General features: G+C 36.7%; 1 protein-coding gene across 1 annotated transcript in view; it reads right to left on the bottom strand.

Moving 5' to 3' along the window:
- Positions 1 to 1,198: 1,198 nt before the first annotated feature.
- Positions 1,199 to 24,995, bottom strand: part of csmd3b (CUB and Sushi multiple domains 3b) — a 536,357-nt gene continuing 512,560 nt past the window's right edge. Inside the window, exons 64-72 of the mRNA XM_038288005.1 lie at positions 21,289 to 21,362; positions 19,630 to 19,741; positions 19,355 to 19,534; positions 18,134 to 18,193; positions 12,283 to 12,441; positions 11,100 to 11,236; positions 7,538 to 7,625; positions 5,483 to 5,618; positions 1,199 to 3,338 (exon numbers count right to left, since the gene is read on the bottom strand). Of these exons, the coding sequence (XP_038143933.1) occupies positions 3,179 to 3,338; positions 5,483 to 5,618; positions 7,538 to 7,625; positions 11,100 to 11,236; positions 12,283 to 12,441; positions 18,134 to 18,193; positions 19,355 to 19,534; positions 19,630 to 19,741; positions 21,289 to 21,362 (1,106 nt within the window). The 3' untranslated portion in view covers positions 1,199 to 3,178. The remainder of the gene's footprint in view (positions 3,339 to 5,482; positions 5,619 to 7,537; positions 7,626 to 11,099; positions 11,237 to 12,282; positions 12,442 to 18,133; positions 18,194 to 19,354; positions 19,535 to 19,629; positions 19,742 to 21,288; positions 21,363 to 24,995) is intronic.

Genomic DNA, 24,995 nt, shown 5'->3' with positions numbered 1-24,995 from the left:
TTAATAAAGGTTCATTTATATTAAGGCTTTTTACACAATCAGTATGGAGGCAGCTGTAGACAACAGGTTGGATAATAGTTTCCTTTCTTATCTGTTTTGAGAATCCTTTCAATAACTCTGGAGATTTTGTCGACTCCTCAGTATTTGACACGTAACAACAAACAAGAACAAAACAATGTCAATGTACAACACAAGTTTTTACCATCATATACAGAGTAAACACAATGCAAGTAACCAGCAATCATCACCAAGATGCCTGCCCAATTGGGAATGGAAATAAACCTAAGTTTCAGTTCTATGATTACCATCCATTTGAAATTCATATTTAATTTGATTTTGCTTTTCATCAACACTAAAGTGTTTTTGATCCTCAAACAAATCTTGATAATAGATTAAACAAAAACAAAGAGGAAATTTAAAAAATCAGTTTTTAAATAATGGTTTAAGTAATTAAAAGAAAGGTCTAAAGCCCTGCAAATTAGAAAAATAATATTTTATGTTATGATATTTGTGACAGCAAAATACAGAGTTTTAAATTGTTACTTTTGTAATTGCTTGAAGAATTTAGCTCTGCTGCAAAACAAACAGTAGCTGGTATATCAAGCGTGGACTTCAGCTCAAGCAGACTAAGGACAAATTTAAATATGGATGGCTGAAAAAATAGATTTTGGACGCATTAAATCAACGTCCAGAGGTAAATCCCCTTCAGATACCAAGATGTGAACTCAAGAGGTGGTTAAAAAACTACAATGTGGCTTAATTTAAAGAGAACAAAAAATATGAGTGGGACAACATTTATCTACAGCAAAGCAAAAGACTCACTGGTGACTGGATGGCAGCTGTTCCACCAACAATGGAACGTTTTTTTTAGGTTTAGGGGGCAATTCATTTTCACACTCATTGAGGCTGGTGTGGATAGGTTTTTACCCAAAATCATTTGAAAACTGCTTTTTTTTTTCCAATCAATTCAAATAAATCTTATCTGTTACTCAAAATGAGTTGTGTCTGAGAAATGGCTATGCAACATAAAAATAGAAGAAATAAGAAGAAATGTAAAAGTGTCCAAAATTTTTTTTTTTACAACGCTTTATATACTGTAGCTGGTCACACAGAAGGTTAGATCCTGTTCAAATGTGTTTGGACTTCGGTTACCTTTACTGTTACGTGAGAAAGAACTGTTTGAAATTTAATTTTATTACTGGAAGCCAACAAAGTGCAAGGTATGTCTCTATTTTTGAGTTTTTATACTTCTACCAGTGAGTATAGGGTGTAATTGTTTCTGGTAAACCTTGCATTGTGATAATGATTACAACAATACCACTGACTAGGATTGCCTCAGTGAGACAGACAGTGATGGTGAGGGGGAAAATTCCATGCTATACATGAAATTCAAATCATTAAACCGCATGTTGCAGTGGTATCAAAAGTACCATCTGTGGGCGCACGTGAAAAGCATATAGCTGTAATGTCTTATACTCTGATAATTTTTCTTTTTCTAAAAACTCTTTTATAATCTGCCCCCCACTCACCACTTACCATCCCTTTGTGGTAAATATATAGCACAAAAATATAGGTGGTGAACGCTCCCCGAATATATATGCAATAGATTTTTACAGATCAGAAGATTCTGCAGCTGTAACAAAGAAAGAAGTTAAGCACTCTCAGAGTGCAGGATCACGTGGAACGCTGTCCACAGATGTCGGCTGAAAACCCTGTCTTTCTTAGCCTGTCAAATAGTTTATGACTCCCGTCTGCAAACCTGTACCTGTCTCTCTATTTGAAAGCCTCCTGCTTATTTCTTGGAGTAGAGACAGATTGGAAAAAAAAAATCACAGGACCTTTCTGGCCCTGGTGTTAGTCCATCTCTCATTGAGTAGACAGGTAGTGTCCCTGGAAAATGTGCTTTAGTGCTGAAGCTTTCTCTGTTTCCCAAAGTCCATTTTTCCTCTTCTTTGAGTCAGTCGAACTCCTTGGCTCTTGTTTGGCCCGATCAAAACCTAGAGGAATATTCCCAGGTTCAAAAAGAGCTTCTCTTTGAGGACGTATCCCATCCGACCTGATCAAATTTATCCCGCAGGAGAAGGGCTGATCTTCCTCAGTACATTACTTCTGGTCAGACAAGCTCTGATTGGTTGTGTTAGTATTGTAAGATTTTTTTTTTTTTTCATTAATGAATTTCTCACTCTGTATCCAGTTTAGTTGGAGGCTGTCTCCACCGTATTAGAAGCATTTTATCCATTAGATGAGTCAGTCTCACATCTCTTCCACTTTAGACTCCTTGTAAGTTTCACTTTGCTCTAATCCCAGCTCAGTTAGGATTACAGCTCCATCTCCAGGGATGCCCTATCCCTATCATCATCCCTTGCTTAGTGGTTAGTCTCTTTTCAAAGCAATTTTTGCTTCTGACTAGAAGCATTAGCTTTCTTACACTCTATGTGAGAAGAAAAAAATAGAGACCAGTAAAACCAGCCTGCTTGTTATAGAGAATGAAGATGGTTCCATCTGGCTGTTGGGTTTTATTTCCGTTGTCGTCTTAAAAAAATTTTTTTTTCTCCATAACAAGTCAAAATGTTTCAGCAATATCCTGCTGCTTACAGTGTTTTCTAAACTGTTGGTTTATTTTCACAGTGTCCTTAAAAACATATCCTTTCATGTGATGTGATAGAGTTTCCTCAGTTTCTGAAGTGTGATCACAGTTGGAGCACTTCTTCTTCTCTGGTCTCTAAAACATTGCTTCAAGTAGAAATAGTGACATTTGAGGTCTGACCAGCAGGTCATTGCTTAGCCATCTCTGTTGGTCTTAGAAACAGTAATTGAGATTTGAATTCAGCTCAAATGTTTCACGTTTGTGTCTGTTTTAGAATCAGATCAGAAGATTTGATCAACTTGCTCTGAGTTGGGGATATAATCTGATTTTTTGCGTCACATTAGTGTCCTTTCTCTCATCAAGCGTTCAAAGCTGAGGCATTGGCTGCCTCTGGCTTTTGGTTTCAGCTAGAGAGCCGTTACTCTGCCGGGTGGAGGGGACTGGGTTCCAAACAGAAAGAATTGGTTGGTTGACTTGTTCTTGTACACGCTATGCTGCTTGGCCTTGGTAAAGTTTGCCCTTTCCACCTTCTTTGCACCATTTGTGGTCCCATTGGATATTTGAGTCATTAAGTTTGAGGACATTCAGTCCTCAGACCATGGTGCAGACAGTATTTAGATTGGGATCAAATCTAACAGCCTTTCCCTCGACGGCTTTGGCATTGGTGTTGTACATTGGGTTCTCAAAGGCAGCCTGCCCGTTGTTGTTTTCGTGCACTGAGCAGCCTGTGTACTGGGTTTTTGGTGTGGTTCTGCAAGTACAAAGAAAAATGAAACATAAATACATGTTAAAAGATCACATAAAGGCAATATATCTACATGTTGAAACTAATAAACTTTGTTTTATGAAACATTCAGAAATTGCAACTGTTAAAAAAATTATAGCCATTTTACCTGATTTATAATTGTAATGAGATGTTTTTAGTAGACATTTACTTCTCAATGTGAAATAATCTTATTAGGTATGGCTGAGTCACAGAACAACAATAAACCAAGACATGTTTAAAATAACATTTTAGAGTGTCATCAGTCAGGCTATTTATTCAGTGGAAAAAAGGTGACCATAATTTAGGGATGAATGCATCCAATGTGGATCCAGCTTATAATGTATTCTACCATAAAAATCAGAGTAGAATTATAGTATAATTATAGATAAAATAATATTTATTATATAACTATAATCATGGAAAGGTTTAAATTCATTAGACACTTGAAAAGGTTATGTTGACTAATTTCAAAGAGACTGTATTTAAAACTAGTGTTTCATCAAGATATCAACCACAAAACTATTAGTGACAACAGCATTAATACCATGAATGAGATGGGAGAATAACCATGTGATAAGAAATAATTGGACAGAAAAAACTGGGTAATATGGCGCTTATTAGGCAAAACCAAAAAATGTTTAGCAAATCCTGCGCTGGAATACTGGCTCATGAAAACCAAAAATTTTTGTTGACTCTCTGCATCCTACTCTGGAAAAAGTTGAAATCTGAGTATTTTTTTTCTTAAAATCAGCGCATTTTTTCTTGAATGGATGAGAAAAGTGAGACTGTTTGCCAATGGACAATTTAGTGCCTGTTTTTAACTTATTTTAAGAGTAAAAATACTCATTCAATTGGCAAATCATCTTATTTACCTACTAAAATTAACGGTGAATACACTTAATTTAAGACATTTTTTACTTATATCTAGCTTGTTTTTTTTTGCATTGCAGAGGTGATAACAGTTTAGCAATTTATACACTGCAAAAATTGAAAACTAGATAAATCATTTACTTTATTAAAACAAGGGCATTTTTTCTTGAATTAATTAGGTTAACATACTTTGCCAACATAATTTACATCTTAAATAAAAAAAAAAGTGTTGTCGTATTTCAAGTACATATTATCTAATTATCTTATTTTAAGAGTAAAACTACTTATTCAATTGGCAAATCATCTTATTTAACTACACAATTTAAAGGGAAATACACTTATCTTAAGAAAGTTTTATTTATTTCTAGATTGTTTTTGCAGTGTAGGAAAACTAAACCTTCCAGCAATTTTAAGTTTATCCATTTCCATCTAGGAAATGTTTTAATTTAAATAGAAAAAAATCAGGTACTGAAGTGTCTTTTTACATATTTTTTTAAACGGCCAAATTTTTATTTTCCCTTCATTGTAGATTTTCAATAAATGCCATATTTTTTATTTTTTGCGTTAGCTCATATGGACAATATAATATATTTTAATAGCTTAATTTACTTTCTAAAGGACACTGCTATTACTTTGAACACTGTGTTTTGTACATGATAATATGTTATTCTGAGATCCCATGACAAACCCTTATAGACGATAATATCTCTTACTGTAGATAATTAGCAAACAGACAGTAGGGGATGCAGCCTCTGATACCAAGAGACTTTGTTGGCCATCCGAAGAAATGTCTTGTGCTTTTCAGTAAGCAAAGTGTAAAGAGATTCCAAATCATCTACCCAAAGCGAACTCTTTTAGCAGGTACATATTTTTTCTCCAAGTTAGTCTGTTTAGTTTTCTCCAGCAGAACAGACGTTATCTCCATCTGTTATCAACCTTAACACCAGTCAGTTCTGTTTAAACCTTGTGTGGAAAAATCCAATTTCGCACTTTTTAAACAAGAATTGTTTTGCAACAGACAGTGACTTAGTCTTCTCATAGCGCCTTAACAATCAAACCGTTGAAGCAGGGGTTGTTCTTAGCAAATTAGACATCTTCTTAAAATGTTAATGATCCCAAAAAAAAATTTTTTTCGTTTCTTACCTTACAGAACAAAAGAGCAAAAGGACTTATTCACAAACAGGAGCATTGTGTTCAAAGGGGTTTGAGATAGACCTTTTATTATGTTTGCTGGTTTTGTTTTGCTTTTTCGGTCATACCTCTGTTTGTAGAGATAAAATCCAAAGCCGGTAAAGATCAGCGCGAAGAAAGGCACCAGAATAGCAATAGCCACAGAACTGCTGTTTGTACCAAGCTGTGGGGGTGTCAAGTTTTGACTCTCTGACATGTTCAGACCTGCAACAGATAAGACAGCTTTACTGTTACTATCCAAACTGTGCAGGAGACCAAACAACACAAAATTAAACTTGTTGGTCTACATGCCAAATTATGTGTGGCAGAAAACAAAGCACATATTAACCTCATCACACAATCCCTATTATGAAACATAGAAGAATCAATCTGTATTCAGATTTTGATACAAAAGGAAACCAAATCAATGAAACATAGCATCTTTTGTTAAATTTCAATCTGTAAGTCTTTTAGTAAACGCCAGCCATTTACAATCCAAATAAAGAACATACACTATATTGCCAAAAGTATTTGCTCACCTGCCTTGACTCACATATGAGCTTAAGTGACATCCCGTTCCTAATCCATAGGGTTCAATATGACGTCGGTCCACCCTTTGCAGCTAGAACAGCTTCAACTCTTCTGGGAAGGCTGTCCACAAGGTTTAGGAGTGTGTTTATGGGAATTTTTGACCATTCTTCCAGAAGCGCATTTGTGAGGTCGCACACTGATGTTGGACGAGAAGGCCTGGCTCTCAGTCTCCGCTCTAATTCATCCCAAAGGTGTTCTATCGGGTTGAGGTCAGGACTCTGTGCAGGCCAGTCAAGTTCATCCACACCAGACTCTGTCATCCATGTCTTTATGGACCTTGCTTTGTGCACTGGTGCACAGTCATGTTGGAAGAGGAAGGGGCCAGCTCCAAACTGTTCCCACAAAGTTGGGAGCATGGAATTGTCCAAAATGTCTTGGTATGCTGAAGCATTCAGAGTTCCTTTCACTGGAACTAAGGGGCCAAGCCCAGCTCCTGAAAAACAACCCCACACCATAATCCCCCCTCCACCAAACTTTACACTTGGCACAATGCAGTCAGACAAGTACCGTTCTCCTGGCAACCGCCAAACCCAGACCCGTCCATCAGATTGCCAGATGGAGAAGCGCGATTCGTCACTCCAGAGAACGCGTCTCCACTGCTCTAGAGTCCAGTGGCGGCGTGCTTTACACCACCGCATCCGACGCTTTGCATTGCACTTGGTGATGTATGGCTTGGATGCAGCTGCTCGACCATGGAAACCCATTCCATGAAGCTCTCTGCGCACTGTTCTTGAGCTAATCTGAAGGCCACATGAAGTTTGGAGGTCTGTAGTGATTGACTCTGCAGAAAGTTGGCGACCTCTTCGCACTATGCGCGTCAGCATCCGCTGACCCCGCTCCGTCAGTTTACGTGGCCTACAACTTCGTGGCTGAGTTGCTGTCGTTCCCAAACACTTCCATTTTCTTATAATACAGCTGACAGTTGACTGTGGAATATTTAGGAGCGAGGAAATTTCACGACTGGATTTGTTGCACAGGTGGCATCCTATCACAGTTCCACGCTGGAATTCACTGAGCTCCTGAGAGCGACCCATTCTTTCACAAATGTTTGTAAAAACAGTCTGCATGCCTAGGTGCTTGAATTTATACACCTGTGGCCATGGAAGTGATTGGAACACCTGATTCCAATAATTTGGATGGGTGAGCAAATACTTTTGGCAATATAGTGTATATGTTTCAGACATCATCTGGCAAAATACAAAAAAACCCTATCAAAGGCATACAGCATTAGTGTTTTTGCAATGCACTGCATCTTCTGCAATCCTTGCAATGAAATTACAGTAAATGGACAATTAGACCGAACCAGCGGTTTTTAAGATTTGTATGAAGATGTCATTTAAGAAGCCTTTACATTATTTTTAGCTGTTTCCAATCTTAAAAAAAAAAAAAAAAAAAAAAAAAAAGAAAAAAAAAAAAAAAATATATATATATATATATATATATATATATATATATATATATATATATATATATATATATATATATATATATATATATATATATATATTTTTTTTTTTTTTCATTTGATGCTTCTGAACCTAAGAGAGAAATACCCAGTCTTTGAAGTCCGAATTGTCCATAGTCTTTTCCCTGAATGAAACCCTGGAATACGTAGGTAGATCCATCAGGCTCTGCTGATACCTGGGGAGATCACAGGATAGAAATGTAAGTTGTGGAATGGTTGCAAAAGTATTGATGCCTAAAATATTAATATTGCTTTCAACAGAAATGAACGTAAGTGCTAAAGTAAACTATGTTAGTTTTATTTCTTTTTTTTTCTCCACTCTGCCACCACAAATTAAATAAAATTTGTCAGCTGAGTAAAAGTAAAAACTGTGACCATATCTGTAAATGAATAAGAATGGAATTTTAGCCTTGAATTAAAAAAAACCCTCTCAATTATATATGAGAGCTAAAAAACATATAATTGAGGAAAATGCAGGCAAAAAAACAGCATTTAATTTTGTAATACGTTTCTAGTGATCTTTTTTCTTAAATATATGGAAATCAAGGCATACCACTATAAAAGCCTCATAACTGAAGAGATGCAACAGTATATGAGCTACCACATTTGCCACATATTAAAACATGTCTTTGGGGATATACGAGAAAATCTTACCTATATCGTATACATGTGTGTCATAAGTCAGACATTTTTATTCATAAATTCTTGAAGACATTTTTGTCCTGCTCTGAAAGATACAACTTTAAATCATTTTAAGATTTTAATCTTTTAGATAACACTAAAAATATACAAAAAAATTCTGATTTTTATTTATTTATTTATTTTTTATGATTTCAATTAAATACATATTACAAAACTGGGACTTAGTGGTCACCAGAATCCTGAATATGTGAAAGATTAGCAAGAATATTTGGTTAAAATCTTGGTTTCCCCATATTGATACCCACACTCTAAAATAATATTAATAAGTCACTGGAAATAGCATTACAGTATGCTACATAAAAAAATTGCATACATTCAAGTTTGATATTAATCTTTGACATATACAGTGTCGTGTTTTGATTAATTTTTCAAATTTCAAGTCATACTAAATGCACTTTTTCACTGCAGGTCTTTTAGGTCAAATAAAAAGTTTCATATAATGGGTCACGTTAACAGACAATAGTTTTGGGTCCTGTTAAATTTGAATTCCTATCACCCTTGAGATTAATTCAATAATATGTTTCCAAAGTTCCTTTATCTTTGGGCAGCTACTGGTTTTTAACTATAGCAATTGTAGAAGATTGCAATCAGCAGAGTTGACAGTAATGGCTTTACATGATATTGGCATTATTATCAATGCAGGAGAGACAGGAAGCTGAGATTAAGGCTTAAGATTAAGGATTAAGATGAATGAACAAAATCAAACAAAATAATCATCAATGGAAATCAAATGCATTAACCAATAAAGGTCTGTATTTGGAGTCAAACACAAAATTAAAGTAGAAAAACAAACTACAGGCTGATCCAACTGTCATAATTTCATTAAAACAGGTTAAAATGAGGCTCAGTATTATTTGTGGCCTCCATGTGCCTGTTAAACTGGCAGTAACCTGCGATGCCCACCGTCCAGTCTGTCCGTGAAATGGAGGGATGTTTAGTACAATATTTCGAGCTGATTGGGTGCCAGCTAGTACCTGCGTCCATAAGACACTTTCAGCCAATCGTAGCAGCAATTCGTGAAGTTTTATGTTAATCACAATTGGTTTTGTCTGCAGCTTCTTGAGTGTTTACACTACTAGCTGAGTAAGCTGATAAATCAAACTTTTTCTAAGTTTGACTTATCACACTTTGTACAAATGTACAAAGTGCAGCTCTTTGCTCCTTTTATAATATGAAAATTTTTTTGCTATTTTAGCTAAAACCAAGTCATTTCCGTTATCGAGACGTGAGTACTGCAGCGTAGCCATTTTCGTAATGTTCCAGTCTTCTGTCAACCATAGTACACCCATGGTCAATACCCATTTATCCCTTTAGTTTTGTATGTAACACTTTAAACCTCCTCAATGGGTGTGTATCCCTTAAGTCAGTGGTTCCCAAAGTGTGGGGCGCGCCCCCTAGGGGGGGCGCAATGCCATTGCAGGGGGGGCGCGGGAAGCGGTATGGATGAATGAAGAAAAAAAAAAAAAAAAAAGCGCTTGCTTGACTGAGCATAATGGACAGTTGTGACACTGCAACCCAGATTTGAGAAGATCTACAGCAAAAAGCAGGCTCACTACAGCCACTGAAAAGATGGGAGGAATAAAGTACAAAGAAAAAACTCTCAGGGAGCTGTTAAATGTTTTCACTCCATTTTGCACAGAGGCTTTTTTAATGTATAGATTATAGCAAAGTTAAATATTGTTACAAATAAAAAAAAGAAATATGTTTAAAATAACACAGACAACAAAGAATCCTCTTCTAATCTACAGTATAGAACTATTAAAAAAATACAGTTACACAAAAGTGTTCCACTGTAAAGATGGTGTAGTTTGTTTTGTTGCAACCTGAAGTGTGAAATAAACTTCAGTGGAGTTTGAAAACAAAATATGTGTATAGATTTATTATATCTGGTTGAACGATGTGTGTGCCCAGTTGATTTTATTTTTTTTTTGGGGGGGGGGGGGGGGGGGGGGGGGGGGCGTGGAAATTTTATTGTAATCCAAAGGGGGGCCCAGAAGAAAATCTTTGGGAACCACTGCCTTAAGTCATGTACAAAAAAACAATTCAATTACTTACGTTTTTGTGGTTTTTTTTAAGCAATGGCAATCTGACCTTAAATAGTTTTTTTGTACATGATAAAGGGGATAAAGGGGGATAAACTAAAGGAATAAACAGAACTAGCATACGCATTTGCAAATCTGACGTCTCGTGCATGCTTATTGACCGTGAGTATGCTGGTCTGATGGGGTGTGCTAATCTGACAGAACACGGGCAAGGCCCTTCTGACTGTGGTCATTCCTACATGTCCCGCCCCGGAAAACACTGCTAGCATGTCGTTGCTCCGACTCTCTGGTTGTTACAAGATGGAGGTATTAGCGGGATTCTTGCCAAATGGATTTGTTGAGAGACTGAAAACTCAGATCTCGTGAAAATCCAGCTTGCAGCGCAAGGTTACATGCCTGTATGATCTCCCTACAATGCCTGGGCCATACTCCTGATGAGGTGGCGGACTAAAGCATCCACCAACTCCTGGACAGTGTGAATAAACGTGACATTGGTGGATGGATCGAGACAAGATGTCCCAGATGTGCTCAGATTCAGGTCTGGGTAATGGGTGGACCAGTCCATTGCTTCAATGCCTTCCTCTTGCAGCAACTGCTGACACACCCCCACCACATGATGCTATTTTCAGTGGGAAAGAGGTGAGAAGCAGCGAGGGGTTTACGCACCCTAAATACTTTTTCGTTCTGTTTGTTTTGCTCTGAGTGATCCTTTTCTCTGTATTTTGCTCACCCCCCCCCCAATTTAAAATTTGTTTAGTGTTGATTAAATTTGGTTATATTATATTATAATATTATCAAACCATGCATCTATGTATCCAGTTATGCAGTGGCATGATACATGCGGTAAAGACTAATGTAAATACATACTTGCCAAACATCTATCAAAATGGCATATATTAGACTTACATATCCATCCATAGTCCAGGAGTCCTCCATGATCTTGGCAGGAGAGATAGCTGAATCTTTCAATTGGTTTCCCTGGTTTACATAGTTCACCTGATACATCAGAAGCAACAGTCTAGCCTCTGAAGCCTTATAAACTCCTAAAAAGGCAAAAGAAAAAGACAAAAAAGAAGAGAAAAGAGATGTATGAGAGGGAATTTAACATCTTGCTTGTAAATCATTAAATGGATCAGCATGTGTTTTCCCTGGAGCTTTAATAAAATACGTGTAGCTTCCCTGTTTAACTGCAGAGAGGTGTTTTATATGGACATAAAAAGAGAAGAACATCTCAGATACAGTTGTAAAATAAATTAACATTGATTAAAAAGAAATAGGGGGGACCCAGGGGAAATTTGACAGCATATTTAGACAAAATGTGCATGTACAGTAATATCACACATCATTATTGTGATATATGCCATCAATAAGACAGCTTAGGAGGTGTTGGTTGGAATGTTTTTCATCTTAAGCAGAGACGCCTGTTTCCCCATAACTCTAGTCTTTATGCTAAGCAGTACTGCAAATGTGTCAGCGTATTTAGATTCCAGCATTACACTGTGCTTGCAGACGTGTTATTTATATTCATAATGATGATCAGCGGCCTAAAGAGCACGGCTTGGGGAAAACATGCAGGTTTTAAGCATCTGCAACTTGGTCGTGGTGATGAAAGTGCAGCTTTAGCCTTATTGATCTAAAGCTGTGCCTTTGAGCGAGATGACGGACAATAAAACGTGATTGCAGCCCAGTTTTCAGATATAGTTTTTGTTGCTCCTTGCAACTTTGGGAACTAATTCAAGCTTCAATGTGATTGATGTAACATTAGAGTCTCAATCCCCGAATGGCACTATTAAGGAACTCTGAGAACTCTGCATGTGAGTGTATATATTTACAATGTATTGGAGAGACACAGCTATAATCCACCATTACAAAGCGGCACGAATGAGTAGAAGTGTTGCTACTAGGAGTTCAATACCACATTTAATGTCTGAGTGTATGTTTACTGTATTACCGATGAATCAGTACAGCAGCCATGCAGCACTGTATCATAAACTTGATGTATTGTCGTCGCATATCACCATCACAGTGTATAGATCTCCTTATAAAGGTATTAATGGAGTGCTTAAAGTTGAGCAATGATAAAACATGCCTGACAGGAGCAGTTCCAGGTTGCCATTGCTGAGTGTCACATTCACTCTCCCTGTCGTGGAGTTGAAGCTGGTGATGCTGAGCGTCATCGGCTGCTTCCTACCGCGGTAATTGTAGGAACCCTTCCATACGTAGTTAGGAGCAAAAACATCATCTGGAACTATAGAAGGAAAAAAAAAAAGATAAAGTCAGAGTTTTACTTTTGGATCTTAATGTTACTTATGGCCACATTTAACCTACACTTCTTTGTAAATCAAGAATTATTCAAACAATTATTCCACATCTCCTCACTGGATTGACATGTGTTGTGAACTGGCGCTATACAAATAAACTGGAATAAACTGGAAACTGGAAATAAATATGGTTTTCATTTTTATCCTGAAAGAACAATTGTAATTTTTTTTTATATATATGGAAAAAATCCAACATGGTTAAATATATAAAAATGAGAAGAATCTGCGTGAAATGCTGACAGTCATTTGAAATTGAAAAAGCTAACCGAACTTTTAGAAATAGTATGAATTTTATTTTTATTTAACATCTCCGTTTAGCTACAATTTATGAACCACAAGCACGAAACAACAAAGAGCTGCAGAATCAATCAAGCAAACTTTTTGTATAAAAATGTAGGCTTTTAACAAAGATAGCTAGATAGATAGATAGATAGATAGATAGATAGATAGATAGATAGATAGATAGATAGATAGATAGATAGATAGATAGATAGATAGATAGATAGATAGATAGATAGATAGAGCTAGCTTGATAGATAGATCTAGCTAGCTAGATCTAGATAGATAGCTTGCTAGATCTAGCTAGCTAGATAGAATAGCTAGATTTAGATAGATAGATAGCTAGCTTGATAGATAGATAAATAGTTAGATAGCTAGCTTGATAGATAGATAGATAGATAGATAGATAGATAGATAGATAGATAGATAGATAGATAGATAGATAGATAGATAGATAGATAGATAGATAGATAGATAGATAGATAGATAGATAGATAGATAGATAGATAGATAGATAGATATTCAAAAGATTCAAGCTGAAATGTGAAATTAAGTTAATAATATTAGTCTGAGAAAGATTAAAAAGCCTATAGGACAGGGTATGTAAAGGTTTTTGAAAATGCAGGAATCCCTGAAACCGTGAGAGTCAATAATCTCCAAATGGACTGGATATGGAACAGTGGTAAAGCAGTCCAGGAGTAGCTGGTATACAGAGTTAAAATTTGGTCAGTAAACTGACTCATCCAGAAGGTCAGAGAAGAAGGATGAAGGATGAACTCCTTCACTGAAGACCTTACCGAACATTAAGTGTTCATGATTCATCATAAAGTAAAAATTGTAAGAATGGATGAGTTCTAAAGACAGCATATCTGCTGTGGACCTATGAGACTTAAGTGACCTAAACAAAGTCAAAAATGAAACACAACTGATGTCACCTGTCAGGCGAATAACGTTCCAGCTTTAATCTACAGATTCATTTGGTCGTGCAAAAACAGCTGGACGAAAGTTCCCCCTAAATAAATACTTGATGGCAGCGAGGTTTTGGGTAAAAGATGATAAGGCTTAGATGGCAGCTACCTTTTCATATACTGCCTACCTTGGTTTTGTTTTCTCAAAAGTTATGTGGACAACATTTGTTCTTAAACCTGAGAAAATGAGAGAAACCGAGATACATAGAAATCATTGCCTCCTACATAAATCCAAAGTTAAACTTTTTCTTACTAAAACTTTCTAAGAAAGCCTAAAGCCTGACTGATAATTTTCCAGCTTGGCATTTGTTTTGTTACTTTGCATTTTAGTTCTTTTTTTTTCTTTTATATGCCTACATTTTACAAAGATAGATTAAATGTTGGCTGGCTTTTATATATAGGTAATGTTTTTCTGTTATTCCTTTTTTATGTTATTGCAAAAGTTTTTTATGTTACTCTTGTGTTAAGAATTATAATTAAAACATGTTTTACATGTGATGACTGACCTCATCTACCAGCTTTAAGTTAAAGAAATTGTTTTTGAAGTTTGTAACAGTAGCTCTAAGATGTTGAAGAGGTGAACTTGAAATAATGCTGTTCTAACATGAGTAAACTGAATTAGCTTTTTTGATGCATGGACTTGCAGAACACTAATATGGGGATGGTGCCTCTTTTTCCTTTTGAGTATTGCTTTGTCTCCACTATTGATAGGTCTGTCCTTGTGCTGTTGTTTCCCTGGAGCTGGCAGTTCATTCTGGATGGGCTTCTGCAAAACAGGTCATTTATTTTCTTTCAGCCAAACCTCTAAACAACTTCAGCTCGGTTTGTGAGCAGAGCTACACGTCTTTAAAAGGCTACGTCTGCATAGGAACAAATCTTACTTCTCATTAAGTAAAAGACTGCTCTATAATGACAACTCGAGCAAATTACGCGAGGCTGCCTTTGCTTTCTGCTAGTTAAAGGGGTCAAAGGTCTTTTCAATTCAAAAAGTTCTTTTTGACCTACATCGGAACTTGATTTAGTCATTGTTAAGGCTGGTTTAGAAGCTACCTCAGAAAAAGTTATTCCTTAATTTTCTTTGTGGATTTAATATCCCTTTTAAAAAGCTAATAAAACAGCCAAAATGTTTTACGATAAAATCCCTAAAAAAAACAATACATATAAAACAAATAAAATAATAAATAAAAGTAAAAAATCTGGAATAGGATGCCAATGTGTTACTAAGCATCCGGATGCCTTTCCATATAAAAGGGTCTTAGTCTGTCTTTGTATTTTTATAAGCCAAGGTCAATGAGGGAGAGAAGATCCATATGGAGCTGGTTGCAGCAACTGAAAGACATAGGCTCTCAATTTTCATGGAGCATTCCAGAAAAACTCAGACAAGGATATCAGGGATCCCCAACTTGACAAAGAAATACATGAATTAGAAAGACTGTATGCCAAACCCTTTAGAGTTGAATAAAAAAAAACAAAAAAAAAAAAAAAAAAACAACAATTAAGACATAAAATCCATTCTGAAAAGGACAGACATCCACTGAAGAGAGAATATTATGGGATGATATGCTGATGACTTGAGCTGTTAGTATATATTTGCTGCAACATTTTGAACCACCTTAAGCCTGATGAGAGAAACGGCCATGCAGAGAATGACAGTAATAAATTCTTGGGCTAATATAATTGTGTAAAGCATTCTTAATATCAGCACAGTTCAAAAAAGTTTAATGTTCCTACATATGTACTATGCTTATAAAAAAAAAACAAAAAAAAAAAAAACAATATACAGCATCGTTCTAGCTGACTGTTCAGTTGGTCCTCTGTGATTTTTGCACCAGGTGTAATCAGCTGATATAAACTGCATGCTGTTGGATGCTGCTTAAGCATCCAAAAACCTCAACTTTGGCAGCATCCAATATTTTATTTCATTTTTACTACAGTGTTTGATTTTTCCTCCTTTCTTCACAACTTTACTTGGAGTAACTTTGGTCAATTACTTCCTTGTTAACTTATTGCATAGATTCTTAATTTTGTACCTCATGTCACAGAATTTTGTAGTGATAAATACTCAAAACACTCAAGTTTACTTAAAAAAATTAAGAAAAACTGTAAAATTTAGAGTAATGAAATACATCAGGTGTCCAGGGTGCCACAATTTAATCACAGAGCCTTACAGTAGTAGCCATTCAAAATTTCCAAACTTTCCTTGATGGGCCCTTGGCTTTTCCCCTAAGATTCCCTTTTTAAACATCAATCTTTGTGCTGAAATATTCTTTCTGTCATGATTTGTGGACATTAAGATCTAAAGAGAAGCAACTTCTCATGGTCAGACCCTGTAATTGAGCAAAAGGGTGGAGTAAGAGTAAAAAAATATGCACGCCCAAGAGAAGGAGGAGGTAACTCCAGTGGCTGGAAGTTGGCTGCCATTCAGCTGGCGTTTGACTGGGGAGGGCAATTTTTAATAGTTGCCACTGTATATGGAACCAGAGTAAGCTATTAGTGCAGAATCTTATTAAGTCATAATATGTGAATAAGGCCCTTTAACACCAAATACCAATGAAGATGATGAAAAATACATTTCTGCACAGAATCAACATCTGTGCTGTATTCAAAATCATTGTAAAAAAAAATAAAAAATACAAATAAAACATCCATTTGTTACACTGTCTCTAAATTTATGATTTAGAGCCTTGGCTCCACAAGTTCAACAATGTCATCATGTCAAAGCAAAGTGCAATTGGTTTTTGTAATATAAAAAAGCGAAACATTGGCTTAAGTACTGGTTCATCGGGGAGAAAGAGGAGGGGGTGTAAATGTCACTGTTACCAGGTTTTAAAGACAGATGAATCTGAAGGTCATCTGCATGGCAGTGGGAAGAGAGGTGATGCCAAGTTGGAGGGACCAAGGATGGAATCCTGTAGCACTCCAAATGAGAGATGAGCACTTGAGAAGATAATCTGTTTGATAGGGATCGGACCACTTAGGGGTGAGGCACAGATACCAACATGGTGCCTTAAGCGAGGCCGAAGGACACAATGTTCGACAGAACCAAAGCGCACTGTGAGGTCCAGCAGCACTAGAGCAGGAGGAAACCTCCCATAAATAGCAAAGTCATTGGGTTCTTTGCTGTCATAGTCCGAAGCCAGAATGTGTGTGTTTTTTTTTTTTATATATATTCATCTTTTAAAAATGGCTGTATATAGCAAAATGAGAAATAGGCAACAATTATGTAAAAAAAAAGGGGATCCACGTTATGTTTTTAGAAAGGGGTCTTAAGAAGACAAAAAAAAAAAATATCATTTTAGAAAAAAAACTTTGCATTTAAAATATCCTGTAGATTGATGTTATTCCAGCACCACTTCCAGCAGACAAGAGGAATTGAAGAAATGAGAACCATGGGGAAGGAAGGACTGAGTTAATTTGGGTTTCAATAAACAAGAAAAAAAGGCAGGAAGTGAAATGTGAAAAAGTATTAAAAGATAAAAGGTTTATCAGTGTTTGATCTTATGTTTCGACAGGGAAATTGAATTACAGGGAATTTAAAAGAGAGGACTGGCAATCTGCAGAGAAGCACCACCTGATGAGCTGAGATTCTTGACACATAGGCCTTTTAGTAGAAGTCGGTGTGTTGGCTGGATGGAAAATATGCAGCCAGTGTCTGTGTCATGGGGGCAAAGCCAGTGGTAGCAATATTCAGAAGCACCACTCACATTAATAAGGCAGTATTAATGTGGAATTCCGTGCAATGGCTGGCATGATCATCAGGCAAGATGTGCTCAAAGTCTGACAAGGAGTCCACCTATCCTGCAGCACCAACTAGTCCTTCTTTTAGTGTACAAAACTACAGGTTTCTAATATTTTCTGCAGAAACCCCTTGATAGAGAATCGAATCATGTTGAGATTTATTGGATAAATAAAAGGGAAATAAGACTTGCAAATAATGAAACCTACTATGTTTATTTCCCATGTGTATTTACCATTAAACAAACTAAAGAGCAGTGTTAAATGAAAATGTTGCAAAGAGGAAGGCAATATTATTTCAGAAGATAACCTACTTTGTGCACACAGAGAAAATAAATTATTAAGAACTGGGATGGAGAGTATTAAAACCTCGCAAATAGACGAAAAGTAAGAAACACAGCCCTGTGGTGTAGTAGAGAGTAGAGAAAAAAAAGAAGCAAAGCAAACTTTGTTGAACCATAGATGAAAATAAAGACTCAACAAAATAAATAGGGATGGAGAAGAGCAATAGAAAAGAAGATGGATAGATAGGAAGACAGACAAAGTGATGCATAGATGAATTAATAAATAAGCAGCACATAACATACACAGACAGAGGAATCAAATATGCAGATATACAGTAATACAAATAACCGACCGTTAAGTTTTGGGCTGGGTGTTCCAGGCACAGCTTTCACAGGTTTCTTCTTCTCTCCAGCTGAACATACAAGAGACAAAGGCAGCGTATCTAAGGTTAACTTTCACATCACAAATACGTTTAACCATGTCTTCCTTACTTACATGGTTTTACATCCCAAAAATTATTTTATTCAGTAGAAAGGTTGACATTAAAATTCAGCACCAGTAACTTTTAGTCTCACATACTCATAATAAGGAAGGAGCATTTTGAAAAGGGGAAAAAACAAAACACTCTTGATTGAGTAATTAATAAGCGGACCAATGAAGAGAGATTTTATGACCAATGATAATTGTGCATATAAATAAAAAATGTCTTAAAAGCACATCATTATGAGTGTGAAATCTGTAAATTATGGTTTGTAGAAGCAGCCATTGTTTTTAATAAGGAAATAGATAAAAGCAAAAAAAAAATTTAAAGTCCTAGAACTTTAAATTCAGAGAAGGCCAAAATATTAAAGAGATAATCTTTGACCTGGTGGACTAATTGAAAAAACAGAATTAAAGATAAGAACATAAAGCTTTTTCCAGAGCTTGTTACCATTTTGTTGTGTTTGTGTGATTTTTTGTTGTTGATTGTAGACATTTAAAATACAAATGAGATCAAAGGCTATTGGTTTGATAAGTTATTAATCCACTACTTTTATGTTTTACAACTAAAAATCAGTGACCAGTTTCCCTGTATGCCTTTTAACGTGGCATAATATAAAAAGTCCATTACAAATTTAGAACTTATGAATAGAATTTATCTAGCTTTACAAAAGTATTAAAATTGGAAGAAAGAAACATAGACCCTTAAAAAACATGGAGGAGTAGATTTTATTTTTCCAAATTTATAAGGACTCTGAAAACCAGCGTTCAGTTTTATGGAGAAACTTTCTGCAAATACTTTTTGGCAAGTCAGAGAGCTCCTAAATACACATGTATCCCTTTGTTAACCATGGGCATTATTTCTGTCCCTTTATATTAAATCCTTTAGATTCTATAGCAGCCCACCATCTGTCCACCTCACTAATAAATATCACAGCAACACAATAACTCCAGATGGTCCATACAGGCTGTCCTTGAGAAAAACACTCTTAAGTGCTCCCCTCTTTTTACACAAGATAATTCTTATAAAACTACAAAGTAAATGCCATGTATGCTGATATTGTAACTAAGAGACAGAAGGTGAATCACACACCTCTACAGATTGGCATCTTTCCAGTCCAAGTGCCGTCGCTCTTGCAGACCCGATGCTCAGAGCCCCCCGCCAGGAAGTACCCCTTTTGACAGTTATAGGCCAAAGTGAAGCCAAATCCGGGTAGATCCATTCCGACCACATCCACATGGAGCGGGCTCTCTGGCTGCTTACATGCATGAGCTGCAGGTTCAAAACAATAATTTGTATTCTCTTCAGTAGGAGCCTTTGAAGTTTAAAAGGTGGAAAAAAAAAAAAAAAACATATATGCTTCTTACGTATACACTCAGGTTGGGTCCCAGTCCAAGTAAGATCAGGCTGGCAGGTTCTGGATGAAGATCCCTGAAGCAAATGACCCGACTGGCACTGAAATGACACCACGCTACCCACCTAGATACAAGGAAAAAGACAGCAGGAAGTAAAACCAATGAAATATGGATTGTGTTTCTTTGTTGTCATAGTTTTGAAGTTCTCCCAGGAGAACTAATACTGTGGCCAGGGTCGTTATGTTTTTTTAGCAGGGACAGCCTGAGTTATACTTGAAACTATTTCATTGCTACTTTTAAAGCTCTCTTTAAAATGACTTGTAAAAGTGCGTTCACATATTTCACCTTACAACCAGAGAGATCACAGGATTTTATTGGGAATTAGGATAGCATAGCAAAAAGTAAACAAAAAATGGAACAAAAACAGCAAAACAACTTTCGAAGCTATAATCCAACAGCACCTAATCCGTCAGTTCTTACAATAAATCAGTAAAGCCTACAGAGCAAGGAGGCAACCCCAACCCAATTAAACCCTTTGTCTTAGAACTTAAAGGACGAGCTGGTTTTACTGTACTTTGCACCAAGTGACGGACACAGCCAAAGTAGTAGCCAGTAATGTAAAACTATTATCCTGTACAAACTATTCACATTGGAGAAAACAGTGGTGGTAGCATAATTATTTGGAAAGGCAACCGATATAGAGGCTAGAATAAACTTGGTTTCACCTATCAGCTGAACAATGGCACTAAATATAAGCTTGAAAAAGTTCAGTTTGGGCAACTGGACATGAAGTTTTCTAGAAGATGTTTTGCCTCTCATCCAAGAGGACTTATTCATTTCTAACTAGTGGTAGGGAGCACTGAGATTATTATACTGTAGTTATAACAAAGAATTAGAGGGACAAAAACGAGGATCTGATTCCTCCCACCGGATTGGCCAAGGCAGTCACATAGGGGGTCATTAGGGGGTTCTGGTGGGACGTTAACTACCTAATCAGAGTGGTTTAGTTCACATGCCCCATAACCCAGATGACTGAGAATCTTCACAGGTTTGGCACTAAATATACAAGCAGGGCTACAATTAAATTATTTAAATTATATGTTAGAATTAAAATGTCAAGGCCCAAGTAAAATCTAACTGGATGTCTAGATCCAGCCCATGTCTAGAGTTTAAAAGTGGTGCGCTTCAATATGACAGGAAATTGGTTTATTGTGTAGAGAAAAACAGGAAAAAGCTGAAAAGAGACATACCTTGAATGACTTATGTGCTGTTATTACAAAAATGAGAGCTGTATGGTCTCCAATAGTTCTAAATTTATAATGCATTCCTTACTGCTTCTTTTCAGTAACAAGTTGTTGCACTTTTTGTTCTATTTCATAATGACACACTAATTGGTGCTATTCTGTCATATTTAAAAATCCTAAAAGATAAGTAAAGTTTGTGGCTGCAATATGATAAAATCATTGTTTTCCAGTTCTTAGTATCTCATATCATTTAAGCCAATCCAAAATTAGAATTTCTCAAACTCACATCCTACAAACATGAAAAAAAACAAAAAAAAAACACCAACGAATATACTTTTTATTTACATGTCAACAAAGGAAATAACTTTTATTGAGATATTACATTAAATAATTGAGAAGTTTGAGTGTCAGGCAATATATATTTTACCTTAAACCCGTAGGTCCTATTTAAGGAGCCATAGCGAGGCGTTCCTGGGTTATCGCAGCTGGTTTTGGTTGGTTCTGTAAAGGAAAGTAAACAGTGTGAGCAGACACATAAAGAAATCTAGGAGGAAAATAAATTAACTGCAACATTTCTAAATCCTCTTGCTTTCTTCATTTCTATCCCCCTGTTGTCATGGTAACAGGGGGAGACCAGTCAGTACAGCAGGGGGCAGTAGTGCTTCATGGGAAAACGAAGCAAGATGTTCAGTCAGTGTGTGTGAATGTGTGTGTGTGGCAGGGTCATCAGCATGTAGAGCACATCCTGACGCAGAGCTCCATTCAATACAGCCTCTAAAATGACAGATTCACTCTCCACCTTCTTCTTCCTGTACTTCTCTATCCGCTCTTTCTCTCTCTCGTTGTTTTTTCGCATTCTCCCCCTTTTTGTATCCACTCTTTAAGTCTTTCTTTCTGTTTCTATGCCGCTACCTCCCTCTCTGGTCCCCCCCCCCATTACCCCATCTGTCTTATTTAAAGAGCAGGCTGCTTTGCCTCAAAACTCATCCTGCTTCAGTACATCGTAATACACATCGCACTCTAAAATACAGTTGCAATCACACACTAATAAATCACTACTGCACCCATACGCTTAACACTCAGCACTCCTCTCTGACTACATTTCCACCTGCAGAAAAAAAAGGCAGCAGCAGTCAGAATCACAGTATGTTTCCGTGTTTAGTTTAGAATGAGCAACAGCTTCGAACTTATAAAATAATTATGTAAGTCAAAAGATTTCTTATTTCCCACAAGTTGAGGATTGAGTCGCTACGCCTGCACCCTCTCAAGAAGCCTCCTATTTTTAGATCATCAATTTTACAGGCAACATTAGACTTTACTGCAGCTGTAAAAGTGCTAGATGTGCAGCGCGGCTTATCAGTGGCTATGAGGGTAGTCACAAGTCTGCTCCGGCAACAAAAAAAAGCTGTAACTGATCACAATTCATCCTTTATACTGGCTTGCTGTGAATCACATATGTGAGTGTGAGGTGGTTCTCCCTTATAATCCAACACATTTGCAACATTTCTCAGCACCTCTTTTTTTTAATCCATGCTTAGCAGGAGCTTGTTTAAAGCTGGATAGTGGAAGCTTTTTCCTTCCAACATTGGCCCGTTAGCGGCCCCCTGGATGTGCTAAGCTGTCCGTTTAACAGTCAAAGCTGAGTTTTCCACGTGTCAGCAAATGCACCTGCCTTTTTTGACTAACAGTGAATGCAGCCACCAAAGCTGGTTGGATTTTGCCATATTTATGGTGTGCAGTTGCTGTTTTGAAAAACGAATTTATACTTAGAATGAAATAAACCACAGTTCTGCGTGCAAATGATTGGCACTTGATCTGTCGATCAGCTAACATATAAAATGTCAAACTCTTCAGAGGGCTGCGACAGGTGATGATCGAGCTTGTGAACTGAAGTTCATCTATTTCTGTTAGATAAAAGTGATGGTATCAGTGTTTTATGCAGCTGAGTGCAATAACTTAACTCTGAAATTAATCTAAACTATCTATACGTCTATTTATACCTTGCAGACTCCAACTAGCATTCCATCCGTGAAAGCTCCACTCTTTTAAATTTGTTTGCAGAATTTTTTTTCACACTTGCCAGGAGAAAGGAGGTCTGTTGTTATAGATCAGGTGTGTCCAAAACATCAGTTCTCATCTCCTGGTTACTTGCAAACGTAATGTTGTTAGATCAAATAGCATGACCATCAAACCTCTGATAATATTAATGCATTAAGCTCTTCTGATGGCCAGTCTAAAACATGAATTTGTAAAAATAAAACAGAGGACAAATCTCATATGACCGCTGTTTTTAGTTCCTACTTTAGTATTTGGTAATAGTTTTCTAGTCAGTCAATGCAAGATTGTTAACGGTCCAATGTGGGTAGCCCCTGACCTCCCTCATTGGAAAAAATTCTAAGGTGCCACTCCTTGTTTGCAAACCCTTTGTTTTGGTTTCTTTAAAAGGTAACTCCTACATCCCAGCTAAACTGAGCTAAAAGCTTTACTTAAACTATTCTCAGGAGCCAAGCATTAGGTTTTAGATATGTAATATTACATAAAACTGTGAAGCAGTCTTTAAGCACAGTTCAAACAGCTTTCTTCGAACAGTCTTTTACGTAATGGAGAACAAAGAGCATGGGGCACAGAGTAGAGCATGAAATGCATAATATTTTTTTGTCAACACTATTTTCTTTCCCTAGAATTGTTAAAATCCTGAAGTGCTTAAATCCAATTCCAATCTTTTAATCCAGTATGTATAGCAACCCGGTCAGTATATATATTTTCTAAAACCTACCAACATGGTGCATTGTCCCAGGAGTGGGTACAACAGCTGAGACTGAGACAGATGTACGCATTAATTAAAGGAAAAAGACACGGCTGCAGAGAAGCAACATGTTTCCACGTCTCTTCATCCAAATCAGCATATAGGCCGCATTTAACAATTCCCCATCCCCCACACACTCTGCTTTTCATACATTTCATTCAGAGGATCAAGTGGCGTTCAGTTTAGTCAAGAGCATACAGATGTGCAATTTGTTACTGACAATGACTTGTGAAATAGCAGGCTGCCATAATATTAAATCTGCAGACTCAAAAATGACCTTTGTGAAACAGTCGGCTGCAGTGCTTTTAGTGAATCGAGGTACAGCTGGAAAGAGGGGCAGCCAATTCATGAAACTATAAATGCATAGATGAAATGCATGTGATAATTTATTCACAGGGCTTGAAAAAAGGTAATACTATATAGATATACTATACTAAATAGATCACAGTGGAAAAAACAACAACTGTTTTATCAAATAAAGTTACCAATCTGAAAATTTCACTATAGTGGAGGATGCTTTTTCTAGGTGGATCATCAAAATAAGTGGTGCTCCTAATTGTTAATCCTTCTGTTGATATGTTTACGTAAGTGCCCGTCCTCATTTTCACTTACCAATGTTGAGTCTGGCATAGTGAAAAAATTGCTCATTTTCATTTGGAAAGTAAGCTTGTATGAGTGATGCTAATAGCAACTTTTAAAGAGAATGTGCACGAGGAGAAATGGGCTTGTGAATGCTCTTGCACCCGTTTAAAGGCGTTCCCTCTTGGCAGCAGGTACAGGGTTGTGCGTGTGCATTTTATTTTATAAAAATCCATTACAATTCCTCCACTACACCATTAACTAAGTTCTAAGTAATACTTCAAGGCTCCTGCTGAAGGTTCCCTTTTAATTAGGAGGTTGTCAGAGATGAGCTCAGAGTTGCTATTTGTTATGATATTTGATAAAACCTTTTTTTTTTGGGGGGGGGGGGACATTGCTCTCCACAAGACTTACGTATAAAGTAAAATGTAGCTTATGTAATAACTGCGATGCACACAGTCAATAATTAGGCATTGGTGCAAATTAACAGTTGCCACAAACAATGTCTGATAGGCTCCAAACCAACTGGGGAGTAGACAGAGTGAAAATGAGTTAAACAAACTGCAATAACGCAAGGCAGTCAGCTGTCGGGTTCTGCAAATACTTCTGTCTGACACAGAGTGTAAGGTGTTACAAATCATAAGGAAACACATTTACAACATCAGGACTGCATTAATACTTGACTATCATACCGTGCTGTAGTTTTTCTTTTCGCTTGACTAAAAAAGCCTGAGTGTGTAAGATGAGGC

Source organism: Cyprinodon tularosa, unplaced genomic scaffold, assembly GCF_016077235.1.
Source record: "Cyprinodon tularosa strain WSP-4 unplaced genomic scaffold, ASM1607723v1 ctg247, whole genome shotgun sequence".
NCBI lineage: Eukaryota > Metazoa > Chordata > Actinopteri > Cyprinodontiformes > Cyprinodontidae > Cyprinodon > Cyprinodon tularosa.
Note: the sequence above shows the minus strand (reverse complement) of the source record. Positions and strands in the feature narration are given on the sequence as shown.